The sequence below is a fragment of the Aquarana catesbeiana genome, linkage group LG04 (genome assembly GCF_042186555.1).
Source record: "Aquarana catesbeiana isolate 2022-GZ linkage group LG04, ASM4218655v1, whole genome shotgun sequence".
NCBI lineage: Eukaryota > Metazoa > Chordata > Amphibia > Anura > Ranidae > Aquarana > Aquarana catesbeiana.
The window spans coordinates 53,438,212-53,452,043 of NC_133327.1; the positions used below are offsets into that span (position 1 = coordinate 53,438,212).

Sequence of the window (13,832 nt, forward strand, 5' to 3'; positions counted from 1 at the left end):
TGGTGCGAATCACATGCGATCTCAGACATCGCACCAGTGGCAATCGGCCCTAAAAGAAGAAGTGTGGCCAAGGTTTTTTTGGCTGTACTTCTATGGATCACAGGAGTGCAGTTCATTTTGCCCTCCTGTGATCCATTTTCATCTGACGGTGGGCTGAAGCCCGCTGATGTCACAGAGCCGCTCCAGGCTCTGAAAAGATCCCAATCATATGGTTGGTATCCACCCAGAAGCCTAGATCGGCACCTGGCCACCTGCTGAGTGACTGAGCAAGCTTCTCCCACCCTTAAACAGCCCAGCACTCCAGCGATGGCTAGAGGGGCAGAACAGAGAGCTGGTGAGCGGAGCAAGAGAACTGAGCAATCAGCGGTGTTTGATCGCTCAGTTCTTACAGCAACATAGTTGGTAAGGTTGAATAAAGACATCAGTCCATCCAGGTCAACCTGTGTAGGTGTGTTCTCACTGCTGAGCCAGTGAGGGATCGATGTTGCATCCACCTGGGTCACAATAAATGTTTGTTTTATTTTTAATCCTGAACTTCTCTTTTAAATAGTAGGTTTGGTGAAGACCCCAACATTTAGTTTATAACTTAAATCAGAATTCAAATCTGAAAACTGCCCAATAAAAGAAAGGCAGAGGGGGGAAAAAAAAAAAAAAAGACTAGTCACCGTTATAGTTGGTGGGCTCCCTGCATCCAACTTTTCTCCATTACTTACTTACCATGCCTTGTTCTGCACTGTGCTTCTCTGTGGAGGCGGCCATCTTGGTGGAGGCAGGGCTTTGCTTCCTCAGGACAGAGCCTCCAGCAATAAGAACAGTGAGCAGCACAAAAATGACATCACCAAATCTCCTGACACTAGCAGTCAGAGACTGGAGTGCCAAGGCACACTCATACAGTACACAGCTATTTTTCACAAGGAATTCAAGAGAAAGAAAAAGAGAGGGTATTGCTTGGACACAACAAAACAAATCATGTACTTTTGGAGTTCAGGGCCACTTTATTATGCATAACAAATAAAAGACTACAGGGTCGCAGTGCTTGTACTAAATAAGCTATAAGATTTATTTGTAAAAAAAAATAAGCTATAAGATAAACCACCAAGGAGAGTGTAATTTACACCAGGAATTCCTTTGACCTTGGTTATACTCGGCTGGGTCTTGCCTTACAAAAAATAGGACATCCGACACACACATCCTGTGATTACATAAACTAAACTTGCAGGGTCACAATGCCCTGTGCCGCCATGTGAGAAGCAGTAGATGCCATGCTAATGCAGAAGAGGTCAGCTGACTTCATGTCAAAGTCAGATCTGATAGAAAACCACTAAATCTGTAAAGACTTTGACTTGGGACAAAGGAGCACCAGAAGAGACTCCTTCCCTGCATGGAGAATGTACTGAAATGGTGTATTTATGCTGTTCCACAAAATGCACCATCTTTCCATTTAAGTCTATGCGTTTTCCAATTAAATCAATAGAAATGCATCAAAATGAGTTACAATGTACGGTGCAACGTACTTTGTATATAATATTAATGCCCTTGCTTTTCCTAAATGGAGCCTCGGCCAAGCCCCAGCTCACTCAGGAAAAATTTAGTGTGAGTGCTATTAGAGTTCCAGCTAGCTTTAAACATGATCCCCCCCCCCCCCCCAAAATAATCATACTGACTAACCCATGTAGAAAACGTACTCAATTCAGCCTGCTTTGGACATGATCCCCTGGTATCAGCCAGCGTTGGCTGCAGGGGAGAAGAAAGAAGCTGGAAGTGATGGCGTCACCCAAAGGCTCCCATGGCGCAGACTTTGACCTTCTCCCCTGTAGCCATGGCTGGCCAACACAGGGGAGCATGGAAGAAGTATAATGGAGAATGATACATCACATCCGCTCACTGTGAGGCACTACTACGAGAAAGCACAATTTCCCTTTTATGCATTGAAGCTCCCATCTTTGTGTTGTCTTCCTGAGCTCACGCTCTCCAGACGCTTAAATGTCTGGACCGTGATGTCACTCCCACACATTGACTCCTAACTAGCCTTAAAAATCCACCCCCCCAACCCCCCCCCCCCCCCCCGAACACCTATGCTGACAAACCTGCATCAAATGTAAATAATAAAAAGGAAGGAAGTGTATACTTATTGTCAGCCTGCCCCGGATACGTGATCTCCCATTGCCAACCAGTGGTGGCTGCAGGGGAGAGAAGAGAGTGCGCTTCAACAATGGCTGGGAAGGCTTGAATTGATGTCACCCATAAGGCTACGGTGCAACCACTGTCAGGACTCCCTCCTCTCCCCTGCAGCTGTGGCTGGCTGACACAGTGGAACACAGAAGAGGTATAATGAATGGAGGCAGATACACCACATCAGCCCTCCATTACCTGGCACTGCTATGAGAAACTGCAATATCCCTCTTTCAATGAGGCCTTCATCTTCGCCTGGTTTTCCTTATGGGTTTCTGCTGTCTCAGCTAGGAAGCTATAGAGAAACAGGGCTTGGCTCATTTGGAAAAAATGTGTATACATGACATCATCGGGTGTCATCTCCTGGTCCTTCAACCTTCCAATAGTCAAAATCAGGATGTCGGCTTTTATGTCAAGGACTAGAAGAAAACCATTACAACCCAATACATGGAGGGGAAATGATTATACTGCAAGTACAGTACAGGGAAAGGGCTCTGTACAGTGACAACAATCATTCTGGTGCCAAAAACACACTTTGACACGGATTCAGGACAAATTAGTATTGGATTCAGGTAAACAAATAGATTGAAAGCACTCTCACTCTTAGGTGCAGTAAAAAGGGACAAAACTAAAAACCAAGTGTAATATTCTAGGCAGATGGGCTGTCTGTCTCCAGGGATCTATCCTGCCCTGATGAAATGAAAATCGAAGATTCCACAACCCCCCACCAAGCAGAATTATTTCCCTTATAGAGCAAACAACCATATGCCACACACACCTATTACCACATATACCACAAGAAGAAGAAAAAAAAATAAACAAACTTCCTCATCCAACCACAGAAAAAACTATTACCATATGGTTAACAGCGGACAGAATTAAAATTGGACTTGGGAAACTTAACATTAACCACTTCAGCTCCGGACCATTTGGCTGCCCAAAGACCAGTGCGTTTTTTGCAATTCGGCACTGTGTCGCTTTAACTGACAATTGCGCGGTCGTGCGACGTTGCTCCCAAACAAAATTTACATCTTTTTTTTCCCCACAAATAGAGCTTTCTTTTGGTGGTATTTGATCACCTCTGCGTTTTTTATTTTTTGCGCTATAAAAAAAAAAAAAGCGACAATTTTGAATAAAAAAAAAAAAAAGCATTATTTTTTACTTTTCACTATAATAAATATCCCCAAAAAATATAATAAAACATTTGTTTTCCTCAGTTTAGGACGATACCTATTCTTCTAAATATTTTTGGTAAAAAAAAAAAAAAAAAAAAAATCGTAATAAGCGTTGATTGCTTTGCACAAAAGTTATAGCATCTAAAAAATAGGGGATAGTTTTATGGCTTTTTTTTTTTTTTTTTAAACTAGTAATGGTGGCAATCTGCAATTTTTATTGTGACTGCGACATTATGACGGACAGATCAGACACTTTTGGCGCTATTTTGGGACCATTCACACTTATGGTGATCAGTGCGATTAAAAATGCACCAATTACTGTGTAAATGTGACTGGCAGTGAAGGGGTTAAGTGTGTCCTAGGGAGTGATTCTAACTGTGGGGGTGGGGGCTACATGTGACACGACACTGATCACCTCTCCCGATTACAGGGAGCTGTGATCAGTGTCCTGTCACTAGGCAGAATGGGGAAATGCTTGTTTACATCAGCATTTCCCCATTCTTCCTCTTCGTGAGACGATCGCAGATATCTCCGCGGACATCGAGTCCATGGGACCCGTGATCACACTCACGGAGCTGGCGGCGGTGCACACCCACAATGCCGCGTCTTAAAGGGCAATGTACAGGTACATTAATATGCCTGTACATGCCCTTCTGCCAATGTATATCGGCGTGAGCCGGTCGGCAAGAGGTTAATAAATCACTGGGACCAGATGGCTTGCACCCGAGGGTACTTGGGCAACTCAGTCAAGCAATTGCCCAACCATTGTTCCTAATTTTTACTGACAGTCTACTGACTGGAATGGTACCAGCTGTTTGGAGAAAAGCCAATGTAGTACCAATATTTAAAAAGGGCCCAAAATACATACCTGGGAATTACAGACCAGTTAGCCTAACATCAATAGTATACAAGCTCTTGGAGGGGATGATAAGGGACTATATACAAGATTTTAGTAATGAGAAGCGTATCATTAGCAGTAATCAGCATGGATTCATGAAGAATCGTTCTTGCCAAACCAATCTATTAATCTTCTATAAAGGAGGTGAGCTGTCATCTAGATGAAGGCCCGTAGACGTGGTGTACCTGGATTTTGCAAAAGCATTTGACAAAGTTCCCCATAAACGTTTGCTGTACAAAATAAGGTACGTTGGCATGGACCATAGGGTGAGTACATGGACTGAAAACTGGCTACAAGGGCGAGTTCAGAGGGTGGTGATAAATGGGGAGTACTCGGAATGGTCAGGGGTGGGTAGTGGGGTCCCCTAGGGTTCTGTGCTGGGACCAATCCTATTTAATTTGTTCATAAACGACCTGGAGGATGGGATAAACAGTTCAATCGCTGTATTTGTGGACGATACTAAGCTAAGCAGGGCAATAACTTCTCTGCAGGATGTGGAAACCTTGCAAAAAGATTTGAACAAATTAATGGGGTGGGCAACTACATGGCAAATGAGGTTCAATGTAGAAAATTGTAAAATAATGCATTTGGGTGGCAAAAATATGAATGCAATCTATACACTGGGGGGAGAACCTCTGGGGGAATCTAGGATGGAAAAGGACCTTGGGGTCCTAGTAGATGATAGGCTCAGCAATGGCATGCAATGCCAAGCTGCTGCTAACAAAGCAAACAGAATATTGGCATGCATTAAAAGGGGGATCAACTCCAGAGATAAAGCGATCATTCTCCCGCTCTACAAGACTCTGGTCCAGCCGCACTTAGAGTATGCTGTCCAGTTCTGGGCACCAGTCCTCAGGAAGGATGTACTGGAAATGGAGCGAGTACAAAGAAGGGCAACAAAGCTAATAAAGGGTCTGGAGGATCTTAGTTATGAGGAAAGGTTGCGAGCACTGAACTTATTCTCTCCGGAGAAGAGACGCTTGAGAGGGGATATGATTTCAATTTACAAATACCGTACTGGTGACCCCACAATAGGGATAAAACTTTTTCGCAAAAGGGAGTTTAATAAGACTCGTGGCCACTCATTAAAATTAGAAGAAGAGAGGTTTAACCTTAACCACTTGCTTACTGGGCACTTAAACCCCCCTCCTGCCCAGACCAATTTTCAGCGCTGACGCACTTTGAATGAGAATTGCGCGGTCATACATCACTGTACCCAAATGAAATTTTTATCATTTTTTCCCACAAATAGAGCTTTCTTTTGGTGGTATTTAATCACAGCTGGGGTTTTTATTTCTTGCTAAACAAAAAAAGAAGTACATTTTTGAAAAAAAAAAAAAATCATGTTTCATAGTTTGTTATAAAATTTTGCAAACAGGTAATTTTTCTCCTTCATTGATTTGCGCTGATGAGGCGGCACTGATAGGCACAGATAAGGCGGCACTGATGGGCACAGTTATGGCGGCACTGATGGGTACCACTGATGGGGTGATGCTGGTGGGCACTGGTAGGCAGCACTGCTGCCTATTGCTGTGTCACTGGCAGGGGCAGATGATCGCCGGTGATCGGGACCCATGTCCTGATCACGGCCTGATGGACTGATGTCCCTGATGTCCCGATCACGGCCGCCGGTGATCGGGTTTTTTTTTCCCTCCTCATGCTGTCAGCACGAGGAGGAAAAATAGCCGATTACCGGCTCTGTTGATGTCACATGATCAGCTATCATTGGCTGACAGCTGATCATCTGGTAAGGGGTCAGGACCAAGTTGCTGCCATGTGATTGGCTGATTAGCAATTTGCGTTACCAAGCAATTGAACAGGTATGCCTAATAAAGTGGACGGTGAGTGTATAATGAACTTTAGAGGGCCTGGTGCCTGAGGGGCCCCATAAACCGATCCCAGGGGGCCCCCCATATAATGATCTCCAGAGGATCAGTGCCTGAGGGAGCCACATATGATCTTTAGGGGTCCCTGGTGCCCACATTTAATGAACTTTAGAGGGCCTGGTGCCTGAGAGGCCACATATAATGATCTATAGGGGGTCAGTGCCTGAGAGAGCCACATATGATCTTCAGCGGTGCCTGGTGCCCACACATAGTGAACTTAAAGGGGCCTAGGGCCTGGTGCCTGGGGGGGGGGGGGGGGGGGAACACATGTGATGTCCAGGGGCCCAAAGACTAAGGAGCAATATATAAAGGTCCACAGGGGGCCACATAGAATAGTCCCCCCAGGGCCCCCCTGTGCATAAAGGGAGATATATAAATCCAGGGGAATGCTGTGCCTGACGGGCCATTATATATAGATTTATTCGGAGGCACCCAAAGGCCTTAAGGGGGCAAAAAGAACATTTGCGGGGCCCTGTGCCTCAGGAGCAACAGATAATGAACCTGAGGGCCCCAATCAATAACCCCAGGGGCCCTATGGCTGAAGGGTCATGTACAGTGATCTCCAGGGGGGGGCCCGTGTCAGAAGGACAACATATAAAGATCTTCAGGGGGCCCCATGGGGAAGGGGCAACGTAGAAGGATCCTAGGGGGGCCATGCCTGATGGGGTAACATGTACACTTAAGGGGTCCTGTACCTTAAGGGCCACATATAATGATCTCCGGAGGTCCCTATTCCTCATGTGCGACATATTATGGACCTAAGGGCCCCACTCAGTGACCTCAGGGGCCATATGACTGAAGGGCCACATATAATGATCTCCAGGGGTCCCTATTCCTCATGTGTGACATATAATGAACCTGAGGGCCCCACTCAATGACCCTAGGGGCCCTATATATTGATCTCCTGGGGCCCCTATTCCTTATGTGCGACATATAATGAACCTGAGGGCCCCACTCAACGACCCCAGGGGCCCTATGACTGAAGGGCCACACATAGTGAACCTGAGGGCCCCACTCAATGACCCCAGGGGCCCTATATATTGATCTCCAGGGGCCCCTATTCCTTATGTGCGACATATAATGAACCTGAGGGCCCCACTCAATGACCCCAGGGGCCCTATGACTGAAGGACCACATATAATGATCTCCAGGGGCCCCTATTCCTCATGTGCGACATATAATGTACCTGAGGGGCCCAATCAGTGACCCCCATGACTGAAGGGTCATGTATAACGAGGTGAGGGGAGTGTGACGTCTGTAGTAACATTGGTCCCATATCCTGTCACCACACCTCAGCCCCGCACAGAGGAGATGACACACTCAATGAACCCCATTCAAACCGAGAACACCGGAGCCCCGCCCTCCCCCGGGCGCCACACCCACCTTATAGCGGTCGAACCCGCTAAGCTGCTCGGCGGTGACGTATTCCCAGCGCGCGACCATGGCGGGAAGCGGCGCAGACACCCGGGGCTTCATACAGGACTGACAGTGACTGGGGCACCACGAGCCGACACGTGACGTCACCTCCGCTCGTAGTAAAAGGAGGTGGGAGGGGACACATCGGCCGATGCCACAGCTGGTCGTGGCGTCACGTGGCCCGCCCCCTTATACCCCGCCCAATCTCTTTCAGCCTGGGACGGAGGAACTTCAAGTCCCAGCGTTCACCAGGGACGGTACTGCGCATGCGCGGCTCTTGAACCCAAGCTCTGCATAGCCAGAACTCTTAGTCGCGCGCCCTCTGCTGGTAAATGATAAATACAGTATCTATAAGTAATATAGTGCAGCACTATAAAGCAACTTCAACTTCCCTCTCCCCACATGTCCTCCAATAGGAAGGTTCAGACAGTCTGTCCACACTCACAGCCATGGGAGGAGCCAACGACTGTAAATCAGGAATCGTTCACGGTCCTTCCAACCAAAATGGAAAAATAGAATCTCGATGACCCCACCCAAAACTGACAGCAATAAAAATGTTTCTTAATCATTATAGATGTGATCACATTCTACAGACAAGAAAATCTGTTGTCATTTCTGAGATGCTTCATCCACGCTATATGATATATCATGTGACGCTTTTTTTTTGGATGGAGTCATTAAAAATCATTTCAACTTTGAGTGGAGCAACTGAAAATCCAGACGGATTTGTTGGATATTCCCGTGGATTTCTTACATAGTTGGCAACATTCGGAAAAAATCTTTAGGAACACTTTTTTCGTATGTAGGCAGAGTATTTATTTAATTAGGGGTGGGGCATTCATCTGTAGGCGTGGTCTAGAAGAAATTACACTAAATATTGGGTATGGCTGAAAGGGGCGTGGTTAAATAGAGTGAGATGACTTACATAGTGGAGAATGTGGTAATATATAGGGATAGAAAAAAAGAGAAAGATGGGATGGAGGGAGAGAGAAAGAAAGAGATAGTGAAATAAAGAAAAAGGGATGAGGAGGAGAGAAAGAAAGAAAGAGGACTGGAGGAATAGCGAAAGAAAGAGAGAGAGAGAAAGAAAGAGGGATGGAGGGAGAGAGAAAGAAAGAAAGAAAGAGGGATGGAGAAAGAGAGAGCGAAAGAGAGAGAAAGAAAGAATGATGGAGGGAGAGAGAAAGAAAGAGAGAAAGGAGGAAATAAATAAAGAGGGATGGAGGGAGAGATAAATAAACGGAGAGAGAAAGAAGGAAATAATAAAAGGGAGAGAAAGAATGGAAGGAGAGACAAATAAAGATAGAGGGATGGAAGGAGAGACAAATAAAGATAGAGGGATGGAGGGAGAGAGAAAGAGGGATGGAGGGAAAGAGAGAGAAAGAAAGAGGGATGGAGGGAGAGAGAAAGAAAGAGGGATGGAGAGAAAGAAAGGAAGGAAGGAAGGAAGGAAGGAAGGAAGGAAGGAAGGAAGAAAGAAAGAAAGAAAGAAAGAAAGAAAGAAAGAAAGAAAGAAAGAAAGAAAGAAAGAAAGAAAGAAAAAAAAAAGAAAGATAAAGAGAGAAAAAAAGAAAGAAAGAAAGAGGAATGAAGACAGAGAGAGAAAGAGAGAGGGATGGAGAAAGAGAGGGGGAGGGAGGGAAAAAAGAAAGAAGGAAAGAAAGAGGGATGGAGGGAGAGAGAAAGAAATAAAGAAAGAGGGATGGAAGGTGAGAGGAAGAGGGACAGATGGAAAGAAAGAGAAAAAAAGTTAGAAAGAAAGAAAGAGGGATGGAGAAAGAGAGAAAGAAATATAGATAGAGGGATGGAGGGAGAGAGTGAGAGAGAAAGAAAGAAAGAAAGAAAGAAAGAAAGAAAGAAAGAAAGAAAGAAAGAAAGAAAGAAAGAAAGAAAGAAAGAAAGAAAGAGAAATTGAGAGAGAGCGAGAGAAAGGGAGAGAAGGAAATGGGGGATGGAGGGAGGGAGAGAGAAAGAAAGAAAGAGGGATGCAGGGAGAGAGAGAAAGAAAGAAAGAAAGAAAGAGAAATGGAGGGGGAGAGAGTGAGGGGGGAGAAATGGGGGTGGAGGGAGAGAGAAAGAAAGAGAGAGAGAAAGAAAGAAAGAGGGATGGAGGGAGAAAGAAAGAGGGGTGGAAGGAGAGAAAGAGAAAAAAAAAGAAATAAAGAAAGAGGGATGGAGGGAGAGAGAGACAAAGAAAGAGAGAGAAATAACAAGGGATGGAGGGAGTGACAAAGAAAGGGAGAGCGAAAGAAAGAGAAAAAAAAGAAGAAAGAGAGAGAGAAAGAAAAAAGAGGGATGGAGGAAGAAATACATAAAGAAAGAGGAATGGAGGGAAAGAGAAAGAGAGAGGGAGAAAGAAAGAAAGAAAGAAAAAGGGGTGGAGGAGGAGGAAAAGAAAGAAAGAAAAAAACGAAAGAGAAAGATAGAGCAATGGAGGGAGAAAGAAAGAAAGAGGAATGGAAGGAGAATGAAAGAAATAAAGAAAGAGGGATGGAGGGAGAGCGAAAGCAAGAGAGAGAAAAAGAAAGAGGGATGGAGGGGGAGAGAGAGAGAGAGAAAGAGGGATGGAGGGAGAGGGAAAGAAAGAGAGGTAGAAAGAAAGAGGGATGGAGAGAGAAAGAAAGAAAGAAAGAAAGAAAGAAAGAAAGAAAGAAAGAAAGAAAGAAAGAAAGAAGGATGGAGGGAGAGAGAAATAAAGGTAGAGAGAAAGGAAGAAATAAAGAAAGAGAGAGAAAGAAAGAGCAATGCAGGGAGAAAGAAAGAAAGGGGGATGGAGGGCGAGAGAAAAAGAGAAAGAAAGAGGGATGGAGGGAGTGAGAAACAAAGAGACAGAGAAAGAAAGAAATAAAGAAAGAGAGATGGAGGGAGAGAGAAAGAAAGGGAGGGAGAGAGAAAGAAAGAAAACAAGAAAAAAAGCAAGTCAAAGAAAGAAAGAGGGATGGAGGGAGGGAGGGAGGGAGGGAGAAAGAAAGATAGATGGATGGAGGGAGAGAGAAAGAAAGAGGCACAGAGGGAAAGAAAAAGAAGGAGGAATGGAGAACGAGAGAAAGAGGGAGGGATGGAGGGAAAGAGAAAGAAAGGGAGAGAGAAAGAAAGAGGAAGGGAGGGAGAGAGAGAGAAAGGGTGAGGGAGGGAAAAAGAAAGAAAGAGGGGGTGGAGGGAGAGAGAGAGAAAGAAAAAAAGAAAGAAAGAAAGGGGAATGAAGGGAGAGAGAAATAAAGAAAGGGGGATGGAAGGTGAGTGAAAGAAAGAAAAAGGGACGGAGGGAAAGAGAGAGAAAGAAAGAAAGAGGGATGGAGAAAGAGAGAAAGAAAAGGGGAAAAATAAGAAAGAAATATAGAAAGAGGGATGGATGGAGAGAGAGAGAAAGAAAGAGGGATGGAGGGAGATAGAAAGAAAGGGAGAGAGCAAGAAAGAAAGAGAAATGGAGGGAGAGAGAGAGAGAGAGAGAGAGAGAGGGAGGGGGGAGGGAAAAGAAAGAAGGGGGGACGGAGGGAGAGAGAAAGAAAGTAAGAAAGATGGGTGGTAGTAGAGGGAGAGAAAGAAAGAGAGAGAGAGAGAAAGAAAGAGAGAGAGAGAAGAAAGAAAGAAAGAAAGAAAGAAAGAAAGAAAGAAAGAAAGAAAGAAAGAAAGAAAGAAAGAAAGAAAGAAAGAGGGATGGAAGGAGAGAGAAAGAGAGAAATAAAGAGGGATCAAGGGAGTGAGAAAGAAAGGGAGGGAGAGAGAAAGAAAGAAAGAAAGAAAGAAAGAAAGAAAGAAAGAAAGAAAGAAAGAAAGAAAGAAAGAAAGAAAGAAAGAAAGAAAGAGGGATGGAGGGAGTGAGAAAGTAAAGGAGGTGGTGAGAAAGAAAGAAAGAGATAGAGAAAGACAGAAAGAGGGATGGAGGGAGAAAGAAACATAGAGGGGTGGAGGGAAAGAGAACGAAAGAGGGATGGAGGGAGGGAGAAAGAAAGGGTGAGAGAACGAGTGATGGAAGGAGAGAAATAAAGAATGGAGAGAGAGAGAGATTGATTTGTAGTACAATTCCAACCTCTCAGAAAACAACAGTCAAAGATCACAGAGGATAAATATTTATTATTTCTAAGCATATTTCACTACTCCGTGGTAGCTAGTATTGTGTTCTCAATGAAAAAAAAATACTAGAAAAAATACTATTGAGTCACCAAAAACAGTTTCCTCACTTCATGCTTTTTTTATTTCAACTTCTTTGCAGAGCAGCTCCATGCTCGAATAGCACACCCATTGGCTGTGACACAGTACAGCCCGTCTCCTGCTACCTCCTCAGCCAATAGCTGCTCTTTGCTGTTGCATCACTCATAATCTCCCAACTTCCAGCCCACCCAGCTTACTATGTAGGTGGGCTGGAATGACACCTTGACCTGACATAGGACAGTACATTAAAGTGCGTTAGTGCACGTTTACGGCAGTATATTTAAGTGTGTTAGTGCACGTTTACTGCAGTATGTTGAAGTGCATTAGTGCGCGTTTACTGCAGTATATTGAAGTGCGTTAGTGCACATTTACTGCAGTATACTGAAGTGCATCAGGGTACTTTTACGACAATATATTGAAGTGCATTAGTGCACTTTTACGACAGTATATTGAAGTGCATTAGTGCACTTTTACTGCAGTATGTTGAAGTGCATCAGGGTATTTTTACGGCAAATTATTGATGTGCATTAGTGCACTTTTACGGCAGCATACAAGTGTGTTAGTGCACTGCAGTATATTAAAGTGCATTAGTGCACTTTTACTGCAGTATATTGAAGTGCATTAGTGCACGTTTACTGCACCATATTGAAGTGCGTTAGTGTACTTTTACTGCACGATATTGAAGTGTGTTAGTGCACTTTTACTGCAGTATATTGAAGTGTGTTAGTGCAATTTTACTGCAATTTTACTCTCACAGTGACACTGACAGCTGTGTGCAGCAGCACAGATGATGATGACACCTCACCGACATGTCCCCTTCTAAATCACAGTGACGGTCTCTCTCCAAGCCAGGTGGTCCCTTCAGTCCACTCTAGTCCAAACAGCACTGACAGTCCCGCTCCCGAATTGCCTTGCTCCCATCCTGCAGGATTGCACACAAGGCTCCAGCCGCTCCGCTTGGCTCCTTTGCACCATGGCATCACACAGCATGCTCAGGTACTGCCTCCGCCAGACCCGCCCCTGCCAAACGTCACAGCCATTTTTTTTTTACTGCCAAACTTTTCCTGTCACTGGCATTTACTGGCAGGAGAAAAAAGCCCATTTTTTTCCTAGCTGCCAGTAAAAAAACTGACAGTTGGCAACACTGAAATGCACTCATATTTAAAGTAGTTGTAAACCCTTACATATACCCAGTACAGTGACTATCGTCAACTGATACACAGAGATGAAACAAATCCTCCCACATAAGTTGTTCCCGTTCATCTGCAACCCTCTCTCCTCTACATCCTCCTAAGGCACACATTTTACACAGCATATATGAGTTTTCGAAGGTGGGAGCAGGGATCTGAGGTTACACACCACACAGCACAGTGCTGGGTGTAATCTGAGACCTGAGTGGAGGGAATGAACACACCCCTCTACACAATCTCACAGGGAGACATGCACAGCTGAGGCTATCAATCACTCTCTGAGGGAGTGTGAATTCTGCATTGTTGGTATATTTTTAGAGGTAACTCATGCAGATAACAGTGGGAGGAGAGAGCAGTGAGGAGCCACACTAGGTGCTTTGGAATATGGCTAGCGCACACACTAGAAAGGGGTATGTTTTGTTAATTTTTCGATTCAGAGGTTTATAACCACTTTAAGTGCTGAAGCACATTATTTTTTTTCTAAAGGGGGGTCATAGTTTGACATTAAGATCACAACTGAACCAATGTCAGGTAGTGAGTTTAAATACAATGAATAGCTTCTTTTCAAGCCATCCATTGTGTACGATTGTGTTGCTAGCTGTGATTGGTCACAGTGATCACATGGTACAGACTGGGTCAATCACAGACCATCTGTGCCATGTGATCAGCTGTGGCCAATCACAGCTAATCACAACAAAACAGACTGAATGAATCAATTTCATTCAGTGAAATGCTTGTTTATAGCAATGAAGTCCATTACTAAAGGCAGACATAATGTGAAAAAAGACAAAAAACATATATAATGTTACCATAGTAACATTGTACTACTCTGGGGAAGTGATCACTATTTTTTTTTTTTTTGCTCTGGTCAAAGTGTGTTAAAAAAAAAAAAAAATCGTAAAAAAAAAAATAAAATAAAAAATAAATATATATATGTTTTTTT

The 13,832-nt window shown here is 44.3% G+C and overlaps 1 protein-coding gene across 2 annotated transcripts in view; it reads right to left on the minus strand.

Annotated features, from left to right (window-relative positions):
* Window positions 1-7,667, minus strand: part of SELENOI (selenoprotein I) — an 85,469-nt gene extending 77,802 nt beyond the window's left edge. For both annotated transcript variants that reach the window (XM_073625205.1, XM_073625206.1), the window contains exon 1: window positions 7,515-7,667. In XM_073625205.1, the coding sequence (XP_073481306.1) occupies window positions 7,515-7,607 (93 nt within the window). In that variant the 5' untranslated portion in view covers window positions 7,608-7,667. The remainder of the gene's footprint in view (window positions 1-7,514) is intronic.
* Between the last annotated feature and the right edge of the window lie 6,165 nt (window positions 7,668-13,832).